Source organism: Dama dama, chromosome 32, assembly GCF_033118175.1.
Source record: "Dama dama isolate Ldn47 chromosome 32, ASM3311817v1, whole genome shotgun sequence".
Lineage (NCBI taxonomy): Eukaryota > Metazoa > Chordata > Mammalia > Artiodactyla > Cervidae > Dama > Dama dama.
In genome coordinates, this window is record NC_083712.1 from 42241628 (window position 1) to 42263744 (window position 22117).

Sequence of the window (22117 nt, forward strand, 5' to 3'; positions counted from 1 at the left end):
CTTAGCATGCTTTAAAAATATGCTATCTCTGTGTCGGCTGAGCACTAATTTTTCATACAGTGGCATGTCGTCTTGTTTCTGAATGGGTGTATGACATCTCCCTGGACAGCAGGTGCGGTCTCCTGAAGTGTAGGGTGTCACAGAGCCACCGAGAGCTGACGGAAAAGAAGTTCCTGGTGCTGGGAATGTAGTAGTCCCTGCCTGGGCTTCCCAGATGGTGCTAGTGGTAAGGAACCTGCCTGCCAGTGCAGGAGACGTGTTCATCCCTGGTCAGGAAGATCCCCCAGAGAAGGGAATGGCAACCCACTCCAGTATTGCCTGGAGAATCCCAGAGACAGAGGAGCCTGGCAGGCTGTAGTCCATAGGATCGCAGAGAGTCGGACACAACCGAAGCAACTCAGCACCACATGCCTGGTGATCAAGTCAGAATTGGTTTAGAAGCCCCAATTTAAATTTGTAAGATCCCTCCCTCTATTATTTTCTCTTCCAGGACTCTTGTTTGTTTTTTTTTTTTTTTTTTAATATATATATATATAAATTGAAGTATAGTTGTTGTCTAACATTATATGTTACAAGTGAACCATATAGTGATTCATAATTTTTAAAGGTTATACTCCATTTATAGTTATTAGTATTATAGAATATTGACTGTATCATCACTGTTGAATAGTATGTCCTTGTAGCTTATTTTATACCTAATAGTTTATACCTCTTAATCACTTACCCTTTGGTTACCCCTTCCCTCTCCCCACTGGTAACCACTGGCTTGTTTTCTGTATCTGTGACTTGGCTTCTTTTTTGTTACATTCTCTAGTCTCTGACTTAATTTCACTTGGCATAATGCCCTCCGAGTCCATCCACATTGCTGCAAATGGCAACATTTCATCTTTTTATGGCTGAATGGTATTCCATTGTGTGTCTTTATGCATTCTTGTGTTGATGGACACTTAGGTTCCTTCTGTATCTTGCAAATAATGCAGCCAGGAACATTGCAGTGCATGTATCTTTTTGAATTAATGTTTTTTATTTTCTTTGGATATAGGCCGAAGAGTGAGATTGCTGGATCGTATGGTTAATTCTGTTTTTATTTTTTTGAGGAAGCACTATACTGTTTTCCACAGTGGACACAACAGTTTACATTCTCACCAGCAGTGTATGAGGGTACCTTGTCTCCACCCAGGACTCTCTTCTTGTTGACAGTCATCGAAGTGTGAAGTGGTGACTGTGTGTGTGCCTTTTTGCTGAAAACGTGCCTGTAGGTGTGTGTGTTTACCACAGCATGCGTTCATACCTAACATGGTGTGTGGCATGGAGTGTGTGCCCTGAGCTAGTCACCCTGAGAACTGAGAAGCCCTGAAAAGTGACCCATCTGGGGGCTCCGGTTTGTACCCCGGGGTTGAAGAGTCTAGTTAGCTTAGAGGGGGCTGTCAGCTTCCTAGGATGAGACCACCTTCCCTCCCGAACGGCTCAGAACTTGTTGGTTCTTAGGGTTGCCTTGGACTGGCTAGACTCCTGGGGGAACGTTGGTCCAAGTGACTCTGGATTTGGCTGAAAGTGGGGGAAGTAAAGAGAAGGAGTGACTTGCTTTGCACTGATGACTTACCCTGCTTCCTGTCAAGGAGCTGCAGTCTTGTTTACATGAAGCAAAATGGTTGCCTTTCCTACAAGAGCATTTATCTAGAAACCGGTGTGACAGAGTTCTGAGGTGAGCAGTTTGCCATATTTCCAGAGACTGAAGTCCGTGTTAAGGGGCCTTAAGGCACTTGCACCTCTGGCTGTGATGGCTGCTCTGCGATCCAACAACATGCTTGGGGGCCCGTCTGATACCCACTGCTTTCTTACCTCGTCCCTACTTCTAAGAATCCGCGGGAGGATTGTTCAGAGTTGGCTAGTTGCTGTTGTGTGTCCTGGAGTCTGGTACTCCATGGCGGAGTCTGGGTAGGGGCTAGGGACAGCGGGGCAGGTCGCTGCCTCTGAGGGGAGGAAGGAGCAGCGGGGTCAGGGGTCTGCAGGCTGCTGCTCTGAAGGGTCGCCTAGTAGATAGCTGAGGCTTTGCAGGCTGTGATCTGTCACATTATCCTTTTTCTTAGGACTGTCTATAAAGATGTAAACACCGTTCCTAGGTCATGAACTTTATCAAAACTGGCTCAGATTTGGCCCAGGGACCTGGTGTGCCCACTTCTGAACTAGGTGAAGTAATTAGTTTATTGCTAAATGTGTTTACTTTCATGTTTTGAGGACATGAACCCAGAATAACCTTGGGAATTCTCACTTGGTTGTGATCCAGAGTAAAGAGAACTAAGCTCTGGCTTGGGAAATCAAAGTCACCCTGGTGTCTGTCACCTTGGGCCCATGGACGTCAAGGTGATCGTGGCTAATGTGACAGCAGCTATCCACTGGCACAGGGATGGGCAAGTGGGATGGAGGTGTGGCCCTGGGATTAGGCTGGAATTTGACAGGTTTAAGGAATACAGTGACTCAGCAGATTGACTTGATTATAGTCTCAGAAATAGATGTAACTTCCTGAATGTCCGTTGGGACACTGTTAGAAATTTGGCATGTACCAACAGCATGACCAGTTTATAGAAATAGGCAAGCAGGTTTGTACCTTGGATTCTGAGAACACCAAATTCTGCTATAGGAACCCAGATTTGTCTTGTGGTTTCTCCCTGGTCACAAGAAGTTCTACGCAGCTGGCCCGGCATGGAGGAAGTGTTAACGTAGCTCAAGGTGTGTGAGAGATGAGAGGGCCTGGGGGTCCCAGAGCGGGGCTGGGAATGGACGCACTTGTCCACGTGCCGCCTCTGCTGGTTGCAGCTTCACCCTCTCTGCCTCTGCTCCCTCACCTGTCCAGCGGGGTGACTGACTCCACCAGAGCACTGCGGTGGGGGTTCAGTGAGGACGGCCCATGGAAGGAGCTCATTGTACGCGCTCAGCGTCCGTCCTGGTGGCGTTGCATAAGTGTTAGTGATGATCACGAGTAAGCGGAAGTGGAGGACACTGCCCCTGAAGCAGCCTTGTCTTGGTTTCCCTGCCAGGTGTGTGGGACGTGGTGGGAGCAGTTAGGGGTCAAGGAATGGGGTCCGGGTCTCCCCTGCTGAGTTCCCTAACTGGTAAAATGGAGAGAAATGGAGAAATGGTAAAATGGAGAGAATACAGGTTGTGGGATAACATGAGAAAGGGCTTTGAGCTCTCTACAGCAGTGGACAGGACTCACAGTGAAGTCAATCACCTGTTCACTTGTTCCATTTCTTGAACTTTTAAGAACCGAGCCAGAAGGAGATTGGTGTGAGGACAGAAATGTTTGCCAGAGAAAAGTGAGAGGATGGCTCCCACGTTTGGAACAAGGGACTGTATTGAGTGAAAGAAGCCAAGAAGGCTACATCCTGTAAGATTCCAATTAGATGACATTCTGGGAAAAAATCTAACTGGAGACAGTGAAAAGATCGGTTATTGCCAGGGGTTGAGGGCAAGGAGGGGTGAAAAAATCAGAGCCCAGAGGATTTTTAAAGCAGTGAAGATACTCTACGATACTGTAATGATGGGTACAAATCACTGTACACTGTACGCTTGTCAAAAACCTTAACATGTACAACCCCAAGAGTGAACCTTAATGTAAACAACCTTTGTAATAAAAGAGGGGGCGGGGCCTGGTGGTTAAGAATCCACCTGTCGATACAGGGGACACGGGTTTGATCCCCGGAGCGGGAAGGTTGCACCTGCCGGAGAGCAACTAAGCCCGCGCGCCACAGCTCCTGAGCCTGGGCGCAGAGCCCTTGAGCCAGGCGCGAGTGAAGCCCGTGCGCCTGGAGCCGCCGCCGGGAGGGGCGCCGGTGCCGCAGCTGGAGAGCAGCCCCTGCTCGCCGCAGCAGAGGGAGCCCAAGTGCATCAACCAAGACCAGCTTGGCCAAAACCAAAAACAGAATAATCTTAAAAAAAAAAAGCGACCAGAAAGGCTGGAGGAGTTAATCTATGAAGAAAATGTGACAGTATCTTGTAAAACTAAAACTGTACTTCTGGAAATTCCCTGGTGGTCCAGGGGTTAGAACGCAGCACTTCCATCGCTGGGGCCACAGGTTCGATCCCCTGTTGGGGAACTCAGATCCCACAAGCCACACAGTGAGGCAAAAAAACCCCCTGTATTTCCCAAGTCAGAAGTGAAAGACAGATACTGTATATTCTCACATAAATGTGGCATCCAGAAAATATGAACTTGCAGAAACAGAAGTATGGTGGTTATCAGGGGCCAAGGGGTAGGAGAAATGGGGAAATGTTGGGCAAAGGGTAAATACTTGGGAGTTATGAAATGAGAAAGTTCTGGGATAGTGATTACAGTTGAAAGTTGCTGAGAGGGTAGATCTTACATGTTCTTACCACATACACAGAAAAGGTGACTCTCTAACACTCTGGATTGTATCAAATCCTGCTTTGGCTCTGCAGAGTTGCTCAGTGTTAATGTGTCGGTATTATCAGTAAATCAGGGGAAATAAACAAAAGCAAGAGTTATTTTTTTTCCTTAAACCTCAATTTCCTTTTCCCCTGTAATTCCATCTCTAGGAGTTTATCCTGAAAATATATTTGCACGTGCATTTTGTATGCTAAATCACGTAGACATTGCATTTTCTGTAACAGCAGAAGGGTGGAAACACTGGTGTCCACCCTCAGGAGAGAGCCGTTAGCCGATTCACGGAGCATTCTTACAGCTGAGAACTGTGCGCCCGTCTGCAGGAAGGGAGCTCCGTTGGTGCGGAGGCAGCACTGTCCCTGGACATGTCGAGCTAGGAAACAGAAAGCAGCGTTCCAGCGCACCCTCGCTGCTGCCTGGGCGGCTGGGGCAGGAGCGATCCCTCACGGTGTCCCGGGATGTGCGGGAACATCTTGGGAACCATCCACAGCATCCTCGTGTTGGGGCTGCTGCTGTGGCCCAGAGCTCCGGGCAGCGGGGGACAGCGAGGAGGCCCGTCTTCACCTCGGAGTGTGCCCTCTTTATCTCTTGAGCGGTGTCTCGTGTCCATATCTTTTCTTTTCCTTAATTCATTTTTTAAATTTGAGGTCTCTAATGATTTTTAATTGAAGTATAGTTGATTTATGGTGTTGGGTTAGTTTGTTCTGTGCAGCAAAGTGACTCAGTTTAAACATACATGTACATTCTTTTTCATATTCTTTCCCATTATAGTTTATCAGGACACTGCATATAGTTCCCTGTGCTGCACGGTAGCATCTTTTTGTCTGTCCAGTCTACATGTAGTAATTTGCATCTGCTAAGCCCAGACACGCATGTATTTCCTATCAGAGAAGTGTGAGTGGCCCCAGCTAGTACTTAAACCAGCGGGGTTGAAAGCTGGATGAAACGCCTGCGGTTTTCGTCCACGCCCGCATGTGCCACCTGTTTGCCCCGCCTGGTCCCCTCGACCTTGGGGCTGAGAGGGGCTGGCCCTGGCTCTCGGCCGAGCCTGACCGCCCTCGCCCCCGCCCTGCGTGCAGTGGTGTCCCCCCACCCCCCGGTCTGTGTCGCCTGCCTGATGCTGTTTCTGTCTCCTCCTCCAGCTTCAGCAGCATGTAAGCAGCTTCTTGCCAAGAACCCAGGTCACTGCTGAGAAGAGGGCCTGAGGGAAGAGCATCCAGAGGAGCCCAATGCCAGGCGTGCCTGGGATTACACTCCCCGCGGGCAGCATGAGCCGTTCCCTGCCAGTGCCTCTGTGCCCCTGGCAAGGCCTGTAGCTCTCCAGGGAGGAGGGTCCCAGGAGCGGCGCGCCAGGAGCCCCCAGAGGAAGGATGGAGCCAGATGTGAACGCAATTTTCAGCTTATGAAGGAGTTTTAAGGAAAACAGTTATTTAATTTCCACTTATTCACGTTCACAAGACTTCTGTGGGAAGTGCCAGCAAGTCACCCCCCCCCCCACCCCCCACTGGAGTTATCAGGCTTTTTCTGGCAGCACGTTGAACTCTTCTTGGTACTTCTGGCAATGACAGACCTTCAGGACAGATTTATCTGCTAAATGCTCTTGGGCAGGAGATAAAGGGACACTTCTGGAAGCAGTGCCAGCGGAGCAGAGCCCAGAGCGTGCCCGGGCCACTCACTGGCCGGGCCGCCCCGCCTGTCCTGAAGACTGAGCCCGCCCCATCTGCCTGCAGCCCGTCTCCTCCAGGGAGGCCCTCAGGGCCCCCTTCTGCTCTCATCCTCTGCCCAGTCTCCGTTCCGGCCGTCGAGGGATGCGAACTTGGGAATGGAGTTGGCGCCCCTCCCCAGGCCGGTGCTGACGGAGAGGACCATCTGAGGCCAGCTTTGTTCGCGGGGAGGAGGGCACTGGCCTGGCCTGCATCCCCCACCATGTTCCTGCTGCTGCCTTTCGACAGCCTGATTGTCAACCTCCTGGGCATCTCCCTAACGGTCCTCTTCACCCTCCTCCTGGTTTTCATCATCGTCCCTGCTGTTTTCGGAGTCTCCTTTGGTATCCGAAAGCTCTACATGAAAACTCTGTTAAAGATCTTTGCGGTGAGTGTGCTGTCTACAAACAGTTGCTTCCCCGAGGAGAGAAGTGCCGTTAGCCCCCCCCCAAAAAAAAGAGTTGTTTCTGTCTGGTTGGTTGTGAGCTCTCGGCGGGACGTGGAGAGTGTTGGTAGAGTGGGAAGGAAGTGGCGTTTTGAGCAGAAAGGATAACTAGCATGAGCTTGTGAAGCCTGCAGCAGTCTTTTCCTTTGAGCTCAGGTACTTGGTGTTTGGTCCGTCTGAGCAGAGGAACCACACCTGGCCTGTTTATTTCAAAAGGAGGGACTTAGCATTAAAGAAACAGTCACTGCTGGACATAGCCTGTGATTATGTAACAGATACTGAAAGTCAGAGCTGCTGCTAGCATGTTCCCTCACTGATAAGTATGGGAGGTGCGCTTTTCTGTTCAAGCATTTATCTTAAATAGGTTCTTGCACTTCAGGCAAAAAGGAGTCACAGAGAAGTGCATTTGAAGAATTGTGCTAGTTTCTTTAAGACAGAGGAGAAGAATATTTCCTAACATATGTCAGAACCTAAGTAGTTAGACTGCTGAGCAGAACTGGTCATGGGGTTAAGGAAATGGGCAAGACGTGGTATTTCCTGGAAGTTGATCTGTGCCATGAGCCTTTCAATATCTCTTCAGAGATTTGGGAATTGATGAGCAATATCTGTTTTCAGTAGTCACCAGATCTTCAGGTATTCTTTTCCATGGCTGAGACCATGTGTAATTGGGGAAATGCACTCATAATAGTGAAAACAATGCAGGTGTATTTGTTCAGATAGTATCTTGTAGTTCAGAATAATTTCAGTTGCTGTCCTTTGGTTTTTTGTAGTTCTGCAGTGGACCAGGGTGTCTATCAATGATAGATTTTATCAGCGAAGAAATAGTGATTCAGAAAGATGAAGTGAGCTAGATGAAATGCTCCATTACAGCAAAAATATTTCTGTGTATATCATTGACTCTTGTGTTTTGATATTTAATATTTGTGTAAGAATATGACTTTTTCACATTTAAAAAATTGAGGTGATATTGACACTACAGCAAATTAACCATTTTAAAGGGAAGAGTTCCTCGGCATTTCCTGTAGCCGCAGGGTTGTGTGACTGCCACCTCTGTGAAGTCCCACGGCCTCCTCATCACTCTTAAGAGGAAGCCCCGTGCTCATTAAGTGGCTGCCTTTCTGTCTCCTGCCCCCACCCCCTGGCGTCTGGCAGCTGTGGATATGTGTTCTGTCTCTGGATTTACCTATTCTGGGTATTTCATATTAACGAAATGATATAAAATGTGCTCTTTTGTGAGTGATTTTGTTTAACATAACTTTGTAACATGTGTCAATACTTTGGTTTTCATGGCTGAGTAATATTCCACCCTTTGTCTCTACCATGATTTGCTTATCCACTCATCCATTGTTGGGCTGTTCTCCACCTTTTGGCTCTTGTCCATAGTGAGCTGTGGTGTACTTGTACTTACTTGAGCACTCGTGTTCGGTAGGAAGATTTCTGAGTGCTCTGTATGGTCTCTGGGGGTGTCTTTGCTACTCAGAGAATGCTCTGAGATCAGCAGCTGAGTGTCACCTAAGACATTGGAAATGCTGCCACAGGCCCCCTTCAGACCTGCTAATTAGAATCTGCTCCAAGAAGCCCAGATGCACGGTGACGCTTGAGAAGTGGCAGTCTAGTCAGTCATTAGTGTTTGTTTCAATTAATCATGAGATGTAATTTTCTTGAACTTTAGTCCAAGAAAATCTTCAGTATAACCCAGGGTTCCTGTGAACCAAGTAACTAACTACCCACGCTCACTTGCCGCTGGAAACCGTGCATCAGTACAGAGTGAGTAGGACAGCTGATAAACTTCACGGTGATGGCTAGCTTTTATTCACATTTATTTAAGCAAGTAATTAATTCATAGATCTATGGGAATCCTTAATTTTAAAACATAAAAATAAGAGTAATGAAATCAGAGTCCTTTTGTAATAGCTAAATTCTTAAAATTTGGGTCACTTTGGGTGAAAAAGACCTAGAATGTATGTACATTCCGTATTCCATTTTGAAAATGTCTCCTCAAATCAGTATTTTAAAGTTCCATGGGACAGGTATTCCTGAGCCATCAGAGACTGCTGACCACATCTTGAAAATCACTGGAAATGGAAGTTGTGTGTGTGTGTGTGTGTGTGTGTGTGCGTGCGCGCGCGCGCGCTCACCCTCATTGGTGACCTCTAGATTTCAGGTTTCAGGATCTCAGTTTGTACCTCGCATTTCCTGGAGGTGTGTGTCCGGCACTCGGACAGTTCTGGGTATCCCATGGCTCCTGTCCTGCTGAGCTTCCTGGATGATGACGACAACTTGGCTGTGAGCCCAAGTAAGGGGTGGGTGAGGAAGGGCTGATGCCTGCCAGCAGGGGCAGCAGGTGGTTCTGCAAGAGTGGTCCTTTCTCACCATCTGAGCAGGGTTGTTGCTCTGATTTGACCTTGGTGGACATTAAGAACTGAATGCCATTTTTATCAGCAGTAGTATGAGATGCAAGTTGGATTTGGCCAAACTGATTTTGGATCTTGGAAATACATCTGAGTATCCATGTATACATCTAAAATACACCTAAACTTGTGGGCGCTTTTAATAAAGACAGCACCTTTAGTTTGCCTTTTTTGTCATCTTCATCCCGTCATAAACTGGGTTGCTCTATGTGATTTTGCAATTGGAAGGAGGCTTAGGGATCATCTTCATTTCATGGGTCTCTTCCTAACTACACATCTGAATCACCTGGGGAGCACTTAAAAAGTAACTTGTTTGGGAGCACTGGACTGCCCCCTGGAAATTCTGGTTTGACTGGTTTTGGTGGGCATTTTTAAAAAGCTCCCCCCGTGATTCTAACATCTACCATCATTAGGTGGAGTCTGATTGACCTCCTCGGGAGTGGGTGAATGTTTCTAACCTACAGGACGTGGTGGCCTTGGCTCTGTGTGACCTGTGAGGTTAGGGTGGGACTGACAGGACAGCTTCCATCTGACTCTGCAGACTTGCCCCTGGAGCCTGGCTGCCACATCATGAGGAAGCCCAGGCCCCGTGTGGAGTTGCAGCTCCCAGTCCTGGGAGGCTGTGACGACAGGCTGATGGCATCAGCTGCCACCCTCGGGAGCCCGCGGGCCTTTGGGGAGTTCCAGCCCCTGTCTTCAGCCTCCACCAGTTTGCAGATTCAAAAGCAGAGTAAATGGTGGTGGTATTTTAAGCCAGTGAGTTACGGGGTGGTCTGTTCCACAGCAGTAGATAACCAGACAAATAATAATAGTTTTGTGTGACCTTTTGGTTGTGGTACTATCTTATGGCGGTTTAACAGACTGTGCATATTATTTTATGTCTGCATTTTATTTTACAATCTTATCAGCCAGTTGTTTCGCACATTTTACTAGATAACCCTCATAAAGATGAACCGAGCTGGTTGTCTGGTAGTCTGCACAGCACATACATGCGTGCCTGTGGAGGACCTGAGTCAGTGCAGCTGGTCTCCCGTCATAGCTCCCCTCTCCGCGTACCTCGGTGCTCCTGCCCGGGGCGGAGGGATGGGTGGTCGGTGTCTTTCCTCCTGGAGGACAACTTGTAGGACCTGTTAACGCTGAGTTGAAATGCTTTAGTTTTCTTAATGTTTGTGCTTCAGGTTTATTACACAGCACAATGGTGATGATTTTTTGGGGGTACAGTTCCTAGTGGACTTTCAACTGAGTTGAGAATGATTTAGGAAAGGAAGAGTGAAGAAAGTCTGTGTATAAAGGAGAAAGATGGAGGAGGGGGAATGACTTGAGTTTTTTGCCCAATGTGAAAGGGATTGGTCAGATCAGGTCAGAGGAGAGGAGGTGGCTGTAATGTGCTTTGACATCGGGCTCCACAGCAGAACTGGTTGGAAACCGGTGATGGAGGTGAGGAGGTCGAAGAGACAGGACAGGCAGCGGCATTGTGGCGGGTCGGCGCGGCCCTTCTGAGGGTTTTCTTACCAACTGTGAAACTTGACCTAAGTCCTCAGAGTCTCCAGTCTGCTTCCCCCAGGGAGTGGGGGCGGTCATGCCTCCTTCACGAGGTGCAGGTCCAGGAGGGGATGTGCGTCAGCTGCACCCCTTCCCGCCCCCGTGGGAAGGGGGATCCCAGTGTGACTGGGAGGAAGTAGCTCAGAGCACGAACGGAAGGAGATGAGAGTGGGCTCACGGCGGGGAGGGTGCTCAGAAGTGGTTTTGGAGACCTTGATGAAGAGGAACCTTGGTCATTGGTGAATTAAACCCAGTCCTTATTGACTGCCTACTAAGTGCCACGGGGCACTTGATCAGACTCCGCTGCACCACTGAGGCAGCTGTAGTTGAGTAGGAAAGACCGATGTCTGCCTACAGAATTAATTCAGAATGTGACACCAGTGAGCTCTGACTGCAGGAGTTGGGGAGTGCCATTTCATCTGAGATTTGGCCTTTGATGGGTTTACAAAGGAAGCAGCTCTCGCGGAATGCCGTGGGTGGAGGTGAGAAGGGGCAGTCTGGTGTAGACACAGTGCCTGCTTCAGGAGAGGAGAGCCCTCGGGTCCCCGGAGGGGCTGAGGTGGCTTATAAAACCGCTGTTCTTTAGCCTTTGAGAAGCCATTGAAAAGCCCCTGAAGGCTCAGGCCAGGGGATGAGACCAGAGTGTGCGTCCGTATGGCTTGGAGGGAGGAAGGAGCAGGGTGGAACCTGTTGCACCAGTGTAGGTAAGAGATGACGGCGCTGGCCTGACTCAGACAGCTGGGGAGGAAGCGTCCGGGGCGGGCGGAGAGGACTGGGTGGACAGAGGGGGCCCGGGAGGAGGGCGGGTGAGGGGGAGCACAGTGGGGTCCAGGCGTGTGCCTTGGCCTCTCCCTCTCACACCGGATGCGAGGGTGGAGGGGCGCTGCCACGTGGTCACGACCAGTAGGTGATAAGAAACGTGAGGTGTGAAGTCAGGACTGTAAATTTAATGGCAGCTACCGAGTGATTCCCTCATAGCTCAGTTGGTAAAGAATCCACCTGAATCCACTTTTATTCTGGATATCTGCACACGATAACTTCTTAAAAGGGGGAATCAGAAGCAGGCATGTCATTCTCAGATGTTGCTGATGCCAGCACCCCCTCCCGAGTCCCTGCACTGGGCGAAGCAGCCGGTCCCAGGCAGCCCCCACCCCGCCCTCTGCCCCTGCTCTGCTGCCTGGGTCCTGAACACAGACATGTTTTGTAATGTCCCCGAAGTTTGGAAAAGCAAAGCTAGAAGTACAAAGCAGGATGGGGGATGTTTACGATGGAGCCAGAAGCCACATCGTACCAGCATCTTTCCAGTTAAAGCAGAAACCACAGGCTTCTGGAACTGTCCATCCTGAGTAGGTGCTCACAGATCTATGTCCTGGTGCTCCAGTGGCCTGAGGGCATGTGCTCCCTGCCTGTTACAGTCAAATCCGTGTGTCAGATGGAGAAGTTCTGGGCGATGGAGCTGTGTCTTTGTACCAGGCTTGCTGTGCACTCACTTGCCCCTTAATCACCTCTTCCCTAGATGGCATTCCCAGGTGGGAGTTCGTCTTCTTCCACTGCAGCAATGTTTACATTTTCTTCTAGAAAAAAAGTCCTCCGTGCCAGAAGCCGTCAGGGGCTAAGAACCTGACGGGTTGTGTGAGTTTTCCGCCTCAGACCTTAGCATGGGGGACTCTAATCGGCCTGTCTTCTCTGGATCGTGACGTCTGAGAGGTTTCCACATGCGGCCAGATCGCTGATGAGGCGCACGTCCTGCTGCTCGCTCCGCCGCCCTGCTCACACTTCAGACTCTGCCAGCAGTCTCACAGAGGCTTTGGGCCGTGTGGATTCCGCTGCATCGTGGAAGGACAGGCTTCTCTCCCTTGCATAACTGTGGAGACAGAAGTTTGAAAAGACACCTTTAAAATGCCGGTTCTGTGTCCTTGCTCGCCACAGTCCTGGCTTTCTGCGCCGCGTGCCCGTCCCATCCCGTCTGGTCCCGTCCCATCCCGGGCAGGTGGGGGCTGCTGTGCCCGCCCCTCCCTCCTGCTGGCAGGGGCCGCCCAGCCCCGGGCGTGCGGCACTTCAAAGGGTTCTGATGAAGGGCGAGAGGCTCTGGGAAGAGACTCTTCTCTGCAGTCTGTGCTGTTTCAGTCATGAGGGCCCTGAGGGCTCTGCAGTTCCCCAGAGTCTGTCACACATGGCCTCCTGTGTCCTTGTGAAGGGGAGGTTGGCCTACATCACCCACTTTTGTGGATGAAGAAGACCAGCATGATGGGATGAATCGCTGAAGGCACACAGCAGAACTCTCAAACTTGGGATTTGAACCTGGTCTTTTTTTTAACACTTCTTTTTTTTTAAATTAACACTAAGCTGCTTTCAAGCTTTTTGTGTCAAGTTGTGGTGTTTCCTGGTAGATATTACTCAGAGGGTGAATATATATTTAAATCTTTTATCAACTCAAAAGCTAAAATCGTTGTTCTCTTGGAATAGTTTGGGAGGCAGGCAGTACCTTCCCGGACACTTGGCTTGTCAGTTAGCGAAGAGCTGTTATTTGGCAGAAACGAAGGAACCAGTGGGGTCTGTGGCCGGGCAGCCGGCGGGCTCCTTCGTGACCCAGGAGGCGGGAGGGGGGCGGGGGATGGCGAGCCCCAAACTCTCCCGGCTCCTCAGTTCACAGCTCTTGACCGCCAGGGACGAGGCTCAGTCCAGATCGTCAGGGACGAGTCTTCCCAGAGGAGGGGGCTCTGAGCCTCCCCAGAGCCCGCGCTCCCGGCTGCGGTCTGATGGGGGTGACTGGGCTTGAGGCTGTCCCAGACCAGAAGTGGAGGAGCCCCCAGAGAGGGGAAGGGGCTCAGCCTGTGCGTTGCTGTTCCCCCTGCAGTGGGCTACCTTGAGGATGGAGCGAGGCGCCAAGGAGAAGAACCACCAGCTCTACAAGCCCTACACCAACGGTAAGACGGGGCCTCGGGCGCCCCCTGAGCCCGCCCCGCCCGTGCTCCCTGCGGCAGGCGGGGGTCTGCCCTGAGCGTTTCTGACGCCCTTCTCCTGGCCGACCACCTGACGGCGCTGTTCTCTTCCAGGAATCATTGCAAAAGACCCCACGTCACTAGAGGAAGAGATCAAAGAGATCCGCCGGAGCGGGAGCAGTAAGGCCCTGGACAACACTCCCGAGTTTGAGCTCTCGGACATTTTCTACTTCTGCCGGAAAGGAATGGAGACCATCATGGACGACGAGGTGACCAAGAGGTTCTCGGCAGAGGAGCTGGAGTCCTGGAACCTGCTGAGCAGGACCAATTACAACTTCCAGTACATCAGCCTGCGGCTCACCGTGCTGTGGGGCTTGGGCGTGCTCGTCCGCTACTGCCTCCTGCTGCCGCTCAGGTGAGGCCGGCCCTTCCCGCGCTCCCACTCCAGAGGCCCTCCCCCGGCTGGGCCCTCTGGCCCTCGGAAGAGCGCCCGGGGTTGTCTGCAGAGCAGACAGAAATAAAAAACAGTTGAGTTTCTAAAAGACAGGTCGCTTGTCTGGACGGACTAAGCCCAGGACAGGAGCACGGTGTTCTTCGGGCCCGCCTCCCCAGGCCTGGCTGGTTCTTTCCTGCAGCTTCCTCCCCAGGACAGAGGCGGATTGATCTCCCGGGTCTCTGTGCCACGTGCTGTTCTGAGTAGGCCTTGCTGGCTGCTGGCGCCTTCAGACCCTAATTCCTGCTGCTTCACGGAGAAGCTGTGCTTCCGCCAGGGCTTAAGGCCAAGGGGAAGGGTGAGGCCGCAGGACAGCAGATGGCTGAGGGCAGCACGGCCGGCCGTCGGCTGTACTGTCCTTCTGGCCGCTGCCGCTGCCCGAGGAGAGGCTGGCTGTCGGCTGAGAGCCAAGTCCATGCTGCCCGTCACGGGGCAGCAAGCGACCCCGGTTCTGATCTAGCTGGGAGTCCTGTGGGGCCAGCCAGCACATCTGCCTTTCTCACACATTCAGGCCTACACTCGGGGCAGGGATTTGTCTGCTGTGTTGTAACCTGTCTTTTCGTTACAGGGTAGCTCTCGCCTTCACGGGGATCAGCCTCCTGGTGGTGGGCACAACGATGGTGGGGTACCTGCCAAACGGGAGGTGAGCAGAGCATGGGTCTCGGACTCTGGGTACCACAGGGGGCGGGGGTGCGGCCCAAACCACAGGCTCTTAGATGGAGTCGGTAACTCTGACAAGGCAGCAAAGCTTTTTCCCCCTCACTGATCTTATCTGTGACTGTTCTTTTTGCCCTCCAGCCCTCGCATTCTTCCATTTTTAAAGACAAAACAGAGAAACCACAAAATGGTAGTGTCCAGGGCTAGCAGGCTTTACAAAGCAAGTAGTTGGCTTTTGAGCATTCTACTGTGTTGATGAACTGTTGAGAGGGTAAGAAATGTAAGTAGGTAGGTCCTTTTTGTTTGCCTTTTCCTTTTTTTTCTTTTTTTAAAGAAATGGGCTCCTTCCGGGAAGTTCTGGGGCTGGCAAACCTCTTCTGCCCCAGTTGGTGGGGAGGTTTGACTCTCTGGCTCCGCCTGCCTCTGTCCGTCACTGGCAAGGAATGTAGGGAACTCACCTTTGCTGGAAATTCTCGGGCTGAGAATTCTGAGTCCATCACCCGCGGTGAATGTGAGCCGTCCTCATCATTTCTTCCTTTGTCTGTAGACAGAAAGATGCTAATGCTTACCGTAGACACTAATAAGCATAAACATACATTTATATGCAGTTGTGGAGGGCGTAGGCAGTGATGGTTAGATGGTCAGACCTGGCGCCCTTTGCTGACTCCCTGTATGCGTGTAAGGTAAAAGCAGAGCTCTCTCTCCTGTTGTCGCAGGTTCAAGGAGTTCCTGAGCAAGCACGTTCACCTCATGTGCTACCGGATCTGCGTGCGCGCGCTGACGGCCATCATCACCTACCACGACAGGTGAGGGTCCTTGGGGACTTGGGGTGCCTTGGGGGCTGGCGCTGCCAGGACTCAGGGGGCTCTAGCCGCTGCCAGACGCGCAGATGCATCATCTCATGCCAATTTCCATTGTACCTTGTGAGCAGGAAGAACCGGCCTAGAAACGGCGGCATCTGCGTGGCCAACCACACGTCTCCCATTGACGTCATCATCCTGGCCAGCGACGGCTATTACGCCATGGTAAGGCCTCCCTCAGATTCCTCTAGCTGGTCAGGGCTGGGAGCTTTTCTCCAGGGGGTGAGCAGGTGAGCGTGCTTTCAGACTCGGGCCCCAGCCTAGGCTGTCGCCTTGGTTTCCATGGCCTCGGGGGCTCCCTGGGACCTGGGTGCTGTGAGCGGAGTGGCTGAGCACGTGGGGAAAGTGTCGGTGGGCAGTGGAGAGGGGGCTGAAGGTGGGGAGGGGGGTTTTCTTTTTTTCTCCCGGACTTTAAACTTATTTTGTGTTGGGGTGTAGTTGACAAACAGTGTTGTGGTTCTTTCAGGTGAACGGTGAAGGGACTCAGCCATAGGTATACATGTATCCATCCTCCCCCAAGCCCCCAGAGAGGGCGATTTGAAGGGGCGGGGCGAAGAGGCCTTGGAGAATCCGCCCGGGGAGGGAGGGCATTTGGACACGGGGGGTTCTGCTTCACGGTTCTTTTTAGGGTTTTTAGTAGCACATCTCTGGTATCACAGATTAGAAGGAGAATTTAAATTCAGAGAATCTAATGGTGGTTTCTGAACAGTGGGGAACCTTTGGTTACCAGCAAAGCGTAGGGGGCTGGAGGTTGGGAACCGGGGACTTTGCATGAGGATGGGCCCGCTCCCCTTGCCCTTCCTCTGCGAGCAGGTGGGACAGGTGCACGGCGGCCTCATGGGGGTCATCCAGAGAGCCATGGTCAAGGCCTGCCCCCACGTCTGGTTCGAGCGCTCCGAGGTGAAGGACCGCCACCTGGTGGCCAGAAGGTAACCGAGCGACACCCAGAGTCTGGTTTTAGGGGAAGTCGGGAAGTCGGGCCTCCAGCCTTCTCCCCTGAGCCCAGCCCAGCCGTCTCCACATCTGAAGTGTGGAGTGTAGGGAGTATGAGAACTCTAGTCTTAACAAGTTAGTAGTGTTTTTAACCTTTTTAAATTTAATTCCTTGAACCCATTGTCATGAACAACTTAGGAACTTTTAACGTGATTTCAAATCTCAAAATGAGTTCACTGTCAGATGTGAAAGCATACTTAGAGCAATAGAATAAAGCGCAGCTCAGTTTTCAAGGAAAATAAAAGGCAGACGTGGCGCAGGTGATGGTGAGAGCGTTGCCGTAACTGGAGAGGAGTCGAGGCTCCCGAGACCCGCTCCCCAGGGCCAGTGGGCTGCCCTGAGTTCCCTGCGCTGCGTCTCGGGGCTGCAGGCCCACCCAGCACGGCCCTAGGAAGTCGCCGCAAGCATTTCTCGAGGCTGCTCTGTGGTGGGTGAGCCCGTTAGGCAGTCCCGGATCAGAGCCGCACTCAGACTCACGCGCTTCACTCAACAGCTGTTCATTTAAAGAGTAATCAACCCAGGTTCCCTGTCCTGAGGCCTATTGTCTGTTAGAACGTGGGTTTATAAAAGAGTTGTATTCATTAGCCTGCCTTCATACCACACCCACCCAGCGTCACATCTAGACAGGGTATTGACAGACGCATGGATGGTGATGGACATGAGACTGTCTGACCCTCCCTTCCATTTCTCTCTTCTGCAGGCTGACCGAGCACGTGCAGGATAAAAGCAAGTTGCCCATCCTCATCTTTCCAGAGGGTAAGCTGCTGTGTGGGGAGGCCGTGCAGGCAGGGGAATCCAGGGTTGCATTGGAGGAACCTGTCTTCCCCGCCTCAGGTGGGGGCCCTTTAGGCTGGTCCTGGAGCTGGAAGCCCAGGGGACTCAGCGTGGACTGCGAGTGCTGTCGCGTGGCCTCCCCAGTGCGGGAGTGCCTCCTGCGTCTTTGCCCACAGGCTGCCTGAGCTTGTGGCACAGTCCTTCCCGACTCGGCGGGGGCTCTGGCCTCCCCTCTGGGCTCCATGGGACCCCGGGAGGTGGTCCTGTAAGAAGAGAAGAGGAGGCAGTGCAGGGGTCTGCTCATGTCTTTCCAGCGTGTGTTCTCGAGCTGGGCAGATGACAGGCTTATCCTCTCAGAAGAGCTGTCAGAAGGACTTTTATTATTATATTTAATCTATAAACTATTACTCGTCTCTGGGGTAAAGGACCAAAAGGAAAAGCATTTTACCCTCTTTTGCATTTTAGGAACGTGCATCAATAACACATCAGTGATGATGTTCAAAAAGGGAAGTTTTGAAATTGGAGCCACAGTTTACCCCGTTGCTATCAAGGTAGGAGCCCTCCGAGGGCCAGTGGTTATCGCCGCGGCTGCCACGGAGGATGGGCGGCTCCAGCCTGTGCTGCAGAGCCTTCGGGGCTCGGCAGATCTCCCCACGTGTTCCTCTCTGTTCATAAACCCAACAGCTCGGAAGGCACTCCACCTGAAGGTGGCCTCCTGTGGGGCGGGGACGCCCGGGGGATCTGTGCGTTTGCTTGGAGGTGCGGGTGGGTTGGGCACAGGACGTGTGTCCTTGTCGCCGGAGAAGGAAACGGTGCCTCTGCTTTGGCTCACGTGGCCGCTCGGGAAAACAGAGCAACCTGCAGCCATCCTGTCTGCCCCACTTGCAGGAGCTTGAACCTCTGACTGTTCAGACTCGCTTAGAAAGACGGGGTGCACTTTGCCGGGTTCCCTTTTTCCTCCTTCCTCTCTCTCCCTTCGTATTCATCTGCTCTTATAAATAGATGCACGTTATTATTGCTAAAAGAATGCTGTTACTCACATTACTATCTCTAAAAATACACAGCCTTTGTCACTACTTTTAAAGTATTTCGGTTGACAAATCAGGGCAAGGGTAAGCTTGAGTCAGAGTGGTGGTTAGAATTTCGCATGCCTCGGTTGTCTGCAGAGGCTTCTGTAGGAATGGTCCTTGTTTTCACTGGCGGCAGCTGGGGAGGCGGCATTCCCCTGGGGGAAGTGCAGGCTCCCAGGCCATGGCGCTTTCTCAGGGAGGCGACAGGCCAGGGCTGGCGGGGGACGAGCGGCTGCAGGGTAACTAGTGGGTTACTGGACCAGGGCTGCCGGGGGGTTGTTGAGGATGCTGGTCTGGAGGAACAGGGGAGGCTCTGTCCACAGGGTCTGCCGTGGTGTGAGAATGGGGAGCGATGGTGTGGCACACGTGTCGTCCCGCAGTGTAACGTCCTGGGGCTCAGGGCCTCCCCCTGGGTGTCTGTTAAAAACCAGCTGCTGCACAGAAGCCCCCTTCCTCGCTCCAGCGTTGGGTGTGTGTTTCTGGTTGCTCTGTGCGCAGGCTTTCTCTGGTTGTGGTGAGCGGGGGCTCCTCTTCGTGCGGTGAGCAGGCTTCTCACTGCAGCGGCCTCTTACTGCGAGTGCAGGCTTTAGGCACACGGGCGCAGTGGTGGAGGCTCCCGGGCTTAGTTGCCCCATGGCACGTGGGATCCTGCGTTGGCAGGTGATTCTTACCCACGGTGCCTGGAAGCTCTGGCGTTGGGTCTTCGCATCAGCTGGTGGGGCTGTGAGCATGCCCGTTGCTGAGCCCCACACCCAGAGTTTCAGAACTTGCATTTCGACCCCACCCCGGGTGCTGCTGGTGTCGCTGCCCGGGAATCTCAGTAGGAAGCTGCTCTTGGCATTTTCAGAGCGTGGACCTTTGGACAGCTACAACCTCTCTGGAACACGGGCATGGCCATTTTCCTTCTGTCCAAGGCTGAGGAAGGGCCACACGTGATTAAGAACTCCTGCCTCCCAAGTAGTTTTCTAGTCTGTGTGGCGCCGTCGTTGGCAACCGAGCTTGCACAACCTCAGCGCTCCCAAGCTCTCACTGCATTTCCACCAAAAGTAAGCCGCTGTCTGACCTGGAGGAATGTACTGCTGATCTGAGCATTGGCCTTGCTTTTCTCTCCACGGTGCCTGCCCAGCGTGGAACAGAGGCTCAGGCCTCAGCAGAGGGCTCTCACACGTGAGGTCAGGTTTCTCTCCAGTCCTGCTGCGTCAGCTGTGGCAGTGTTTGCTCCCGTCCCACGCGAGCTGCGATCTGAGGTCCATTCTCCCTCGTTTACTGGTGCTGGTGTAGCGTGAGCCCAGTCCGCCTTCAGGGCTCCATCTGAAGGTTCTAGTTTCCGTAAGTAAGCCTGAGTGCCTTCAGTTCTGTAGTTAGGCTTGCAGTGAGGCACAGTTCTCTAACTTTTACTCTGAGAGTCATAGAATTCAGGCTTGAAAGTCCTGGAAGAAAAGCATGCAGTTCAAACCCAGCCCCCCTGAAGCGTAAGAGGCTGCGCTTGGGCGTCTCAGCCGGTGTCCCTTCCCGAGGACTCGGGGGGCGGGGGGGTGGCCGCCGAGTCTCGGGTCGTCTCTGGTTTTCCGCTCGGGTCCTGGGTGCTTGCGCTGCACTCTCCGTCTCGCGTCACGTCTGGGAAAGCCCCAGACCCCGTGGCGGCTCAGCCCTGGTCCTTCTCAGGCCTTCTGGAGGACGTGGCCCGCTTGCTGCTTCTTGTGTCACCTCCTCGCCCCTCCGCACTCGTGTTTGGGAGAAAGAAGGTGGGTCACAGCGGGGGCCGCGTCGCCCACGACGTGTCCCTTGCCAGGGCCTCCACCAGAGGGGCGGGCAGGGCACAGCGTCCAACGGGCACTCCCCCGGGAAAGGCCTCTGTGCCCGCACGGCCTCTGCGGCTTCTCACGGTCCGCAAGCCCCGTGAAGGGTAGGACAGAAGCAGAGCTCCCTCGTCATCTGCTCCCGGGTCTGGGCCCCACAGGTGGGCCTTGAAGGCTGGCCGTCGTGTAAGGAGGTCTCTCTCTCTGGGGAGCTGCGTGTCGAAGTGCTTGTGAGTGTGTGACGTGCTGGGAGTGGGTTGCAGGAGCGAGTGTGGGGACTCTGGTGGCGGTTGGCTCGGGGCTGGGTCTATGGAGCCGCGGTCCCATCCTCTGTGCGCGGGTCGGCTTGAGGACGGAAAGAGTAGATGCCAGATGCCCGTGGGGGAGACGGGACGCGGCGGGGGAGGGCCGCCTCCCTTCTCTGCCGAGGAGGCAGATGCCGCTGGAGGCCAGCGGTGCCCAGGGTGCGCTTCCTGGGGAGTGTTCGGGTCGTGGGGCGGAGAGCCGTGTCCTCGTGCTGACCTTGCCCCCAGGTCGGGGGCGGTGTTCGGAGAGGTTGCTGTTCACACACACACACACACACACACAGCTGATCCACACAAACACACATGCACACATGGAGAGCCGTGTTGACACTGCTGACACACACACACTGTTGACACATTTTTGCACGCGTGTACACACACACCTGCCCCCTGCCCTGTCGCCCCGCAGTACGACCCGCAGTTCGGGGACGCCTTCTGGAACAGCAGCAAGTACGGGATGGTGACCTACCTGCTCAGGATGATGACCAGCTGGGCCATCGTCTGCAGCGTGTGGTACCTGCCCCCGATGACCAGACAGGTGGGTGCCCAGCCTGCGCCTGGGGCCCCCCGCGCTCTGTGCCCCGCGCCTGGCTCGGGGGCTGGCACGTGTCCTCTCTTGCAGGCAGAGGAGGACGCGGTCCAGTTTGCCAACAGGGTGAAGTCCGCCATCGCCAGGCAGGGCGGCCTGGTGGACCTGCTGTGGTGAGTCGGGCCGGGCTCTGCCAACCGGGTCTGGGGACGGGATTTCTGAGCCGGGTGCTGCTGGGTTGACTATGTCCACGCAGACGCCTGCACCCTGTGTGTGGGGGTGCACAGCCGGCCGGGGGCAGGGTGGGCGCGGGCTGTTGCTCGGCTCCCAGCCCTGCCGTGCTCTCGCCAGGGACGGCGGCCTGAAGCGGGAGAAGGTGAAGGACACGTTCAAGGAGGAGCAGCAGAAACTGTACAGCAAGATGATCGTCGGCAACCACGAGGACCGGAGCCGGTCCTGAGCCCCGCCGCCGCCCAGCCGCCTCCGTGTCCCTTTCCGCCGAGTCCTCTGGAGGAAGGCCATTAAAGTCCCTCCCCACCGAGCCAGAGCGGCCTGAGTGCTGGGTGGAAGCCCGCGTCCCCTCGGGGCCTGGGCGCCGTCTGTCTGAGGCCCGTGTGCAGGGGACCTGGCCGGCCAGCACTGCCCCAGGAGGGCCCGGCCTCGAGGCCAGACTCACGGGAGAGACTGTGACTGCAGGCCCCGGGGAGTGCCGTTCTCCCCGAGGGGCCGGCGTGGCCGTGGCTCGGCCCCCCGCTCAGCCGCGGCGCCACGCTCGTCTGCCCCCAGTGTGGGGGGTGGGGACGCCTGCCTCCCCGGGTTGTTGTGAGGGAAGGGCAGCCAGCCTCGCGTGGTGGTGCAGGGCCGGGGGCGGGCGGGCGGGCGAGGGAGAGCCAGAGCCGGCGGGGGCTTGGGCTCTGTTCCTGTGAGTCAATAAAGTTGTCTTTGATGGTGACTGAATTGCGGGGTTTCTCCCTTCACGCTCTCTCCCCCGGCTGTGACCCTGAGCAGCGGGTTTCTCACCAGCGTTACGATCCCCTGAGTTAACCTACACGGGGGCTTGGCTTCCAGGATGGGGGCTTGTGGCATTGGGAAGAAGGTGAAGCCCCCTCTCAGATGTCCGCACGTCTCTGGGTGACTTGGAGTCCCCAGCACTGTTGAGATGGCGTTTCCCCCCACGTGGGTGCCGCCG

The 22117-nt window shown here is 53.8% G+C and overlaps 1 protein-coding gene across 2 annotated transcripts in view; it reads left to right on the forward strand.

Annotated features, from left to right (window-relative positions):
* The window catches only part of GPAT4 (glycerol-3-phosphate acyltransferase 4), a 28463-nt gene extending 6655 nt beyond the window's left edge, over positions 1–21808 (forward strand). The window contains exons 1-12 of one of the 2 annotated variants that reach the window (XM_061134914.1): positions 5945–6496; positions 13364–13433; positions 13563–13863; positions 14510–14584; positions 15315–15404; positions 15530–15623; positions 16272–16387; positions 17152–17207; positions 17691–17776; positions 20809–20937; positions 21022–21101; positions 21280–21808. In XM_061134914.1, coding sequence (XP_060990897.1) covers positions 6332–6496; positions 13364–13433; positions 13563–13863; positions 14510–14584; positions 15315–15404; positions 15530–15623; positions 16272–16387; positions 17152–17207; positions 17691–17776; positions 20809–20937; positions 21022–21101; positions 21280–21388 — 1371 coding nt within the window. In that variant the 5' untranslated portion in view covers positions 5945–6331 and the 3' untranslated portion in view covers positions 21389–21808. Of the gene's footprint in view, positions 1–5944; positions 6497–13363; positions 13434–13562; positions 13864–14509; positions 14585–15314; positions 15405–15529; positions 15624–16271; positions 16388–17151; positions 17208–17690; positions 17777–20808; positions 20938–21021; positions 21102–21279 lie in introns of those variants that run through there. The other variant, XM_061134913.1, reaches the window with a different exon arrangement.
* Positions 21809–22117: the final 309 nt, after the last annotated feature.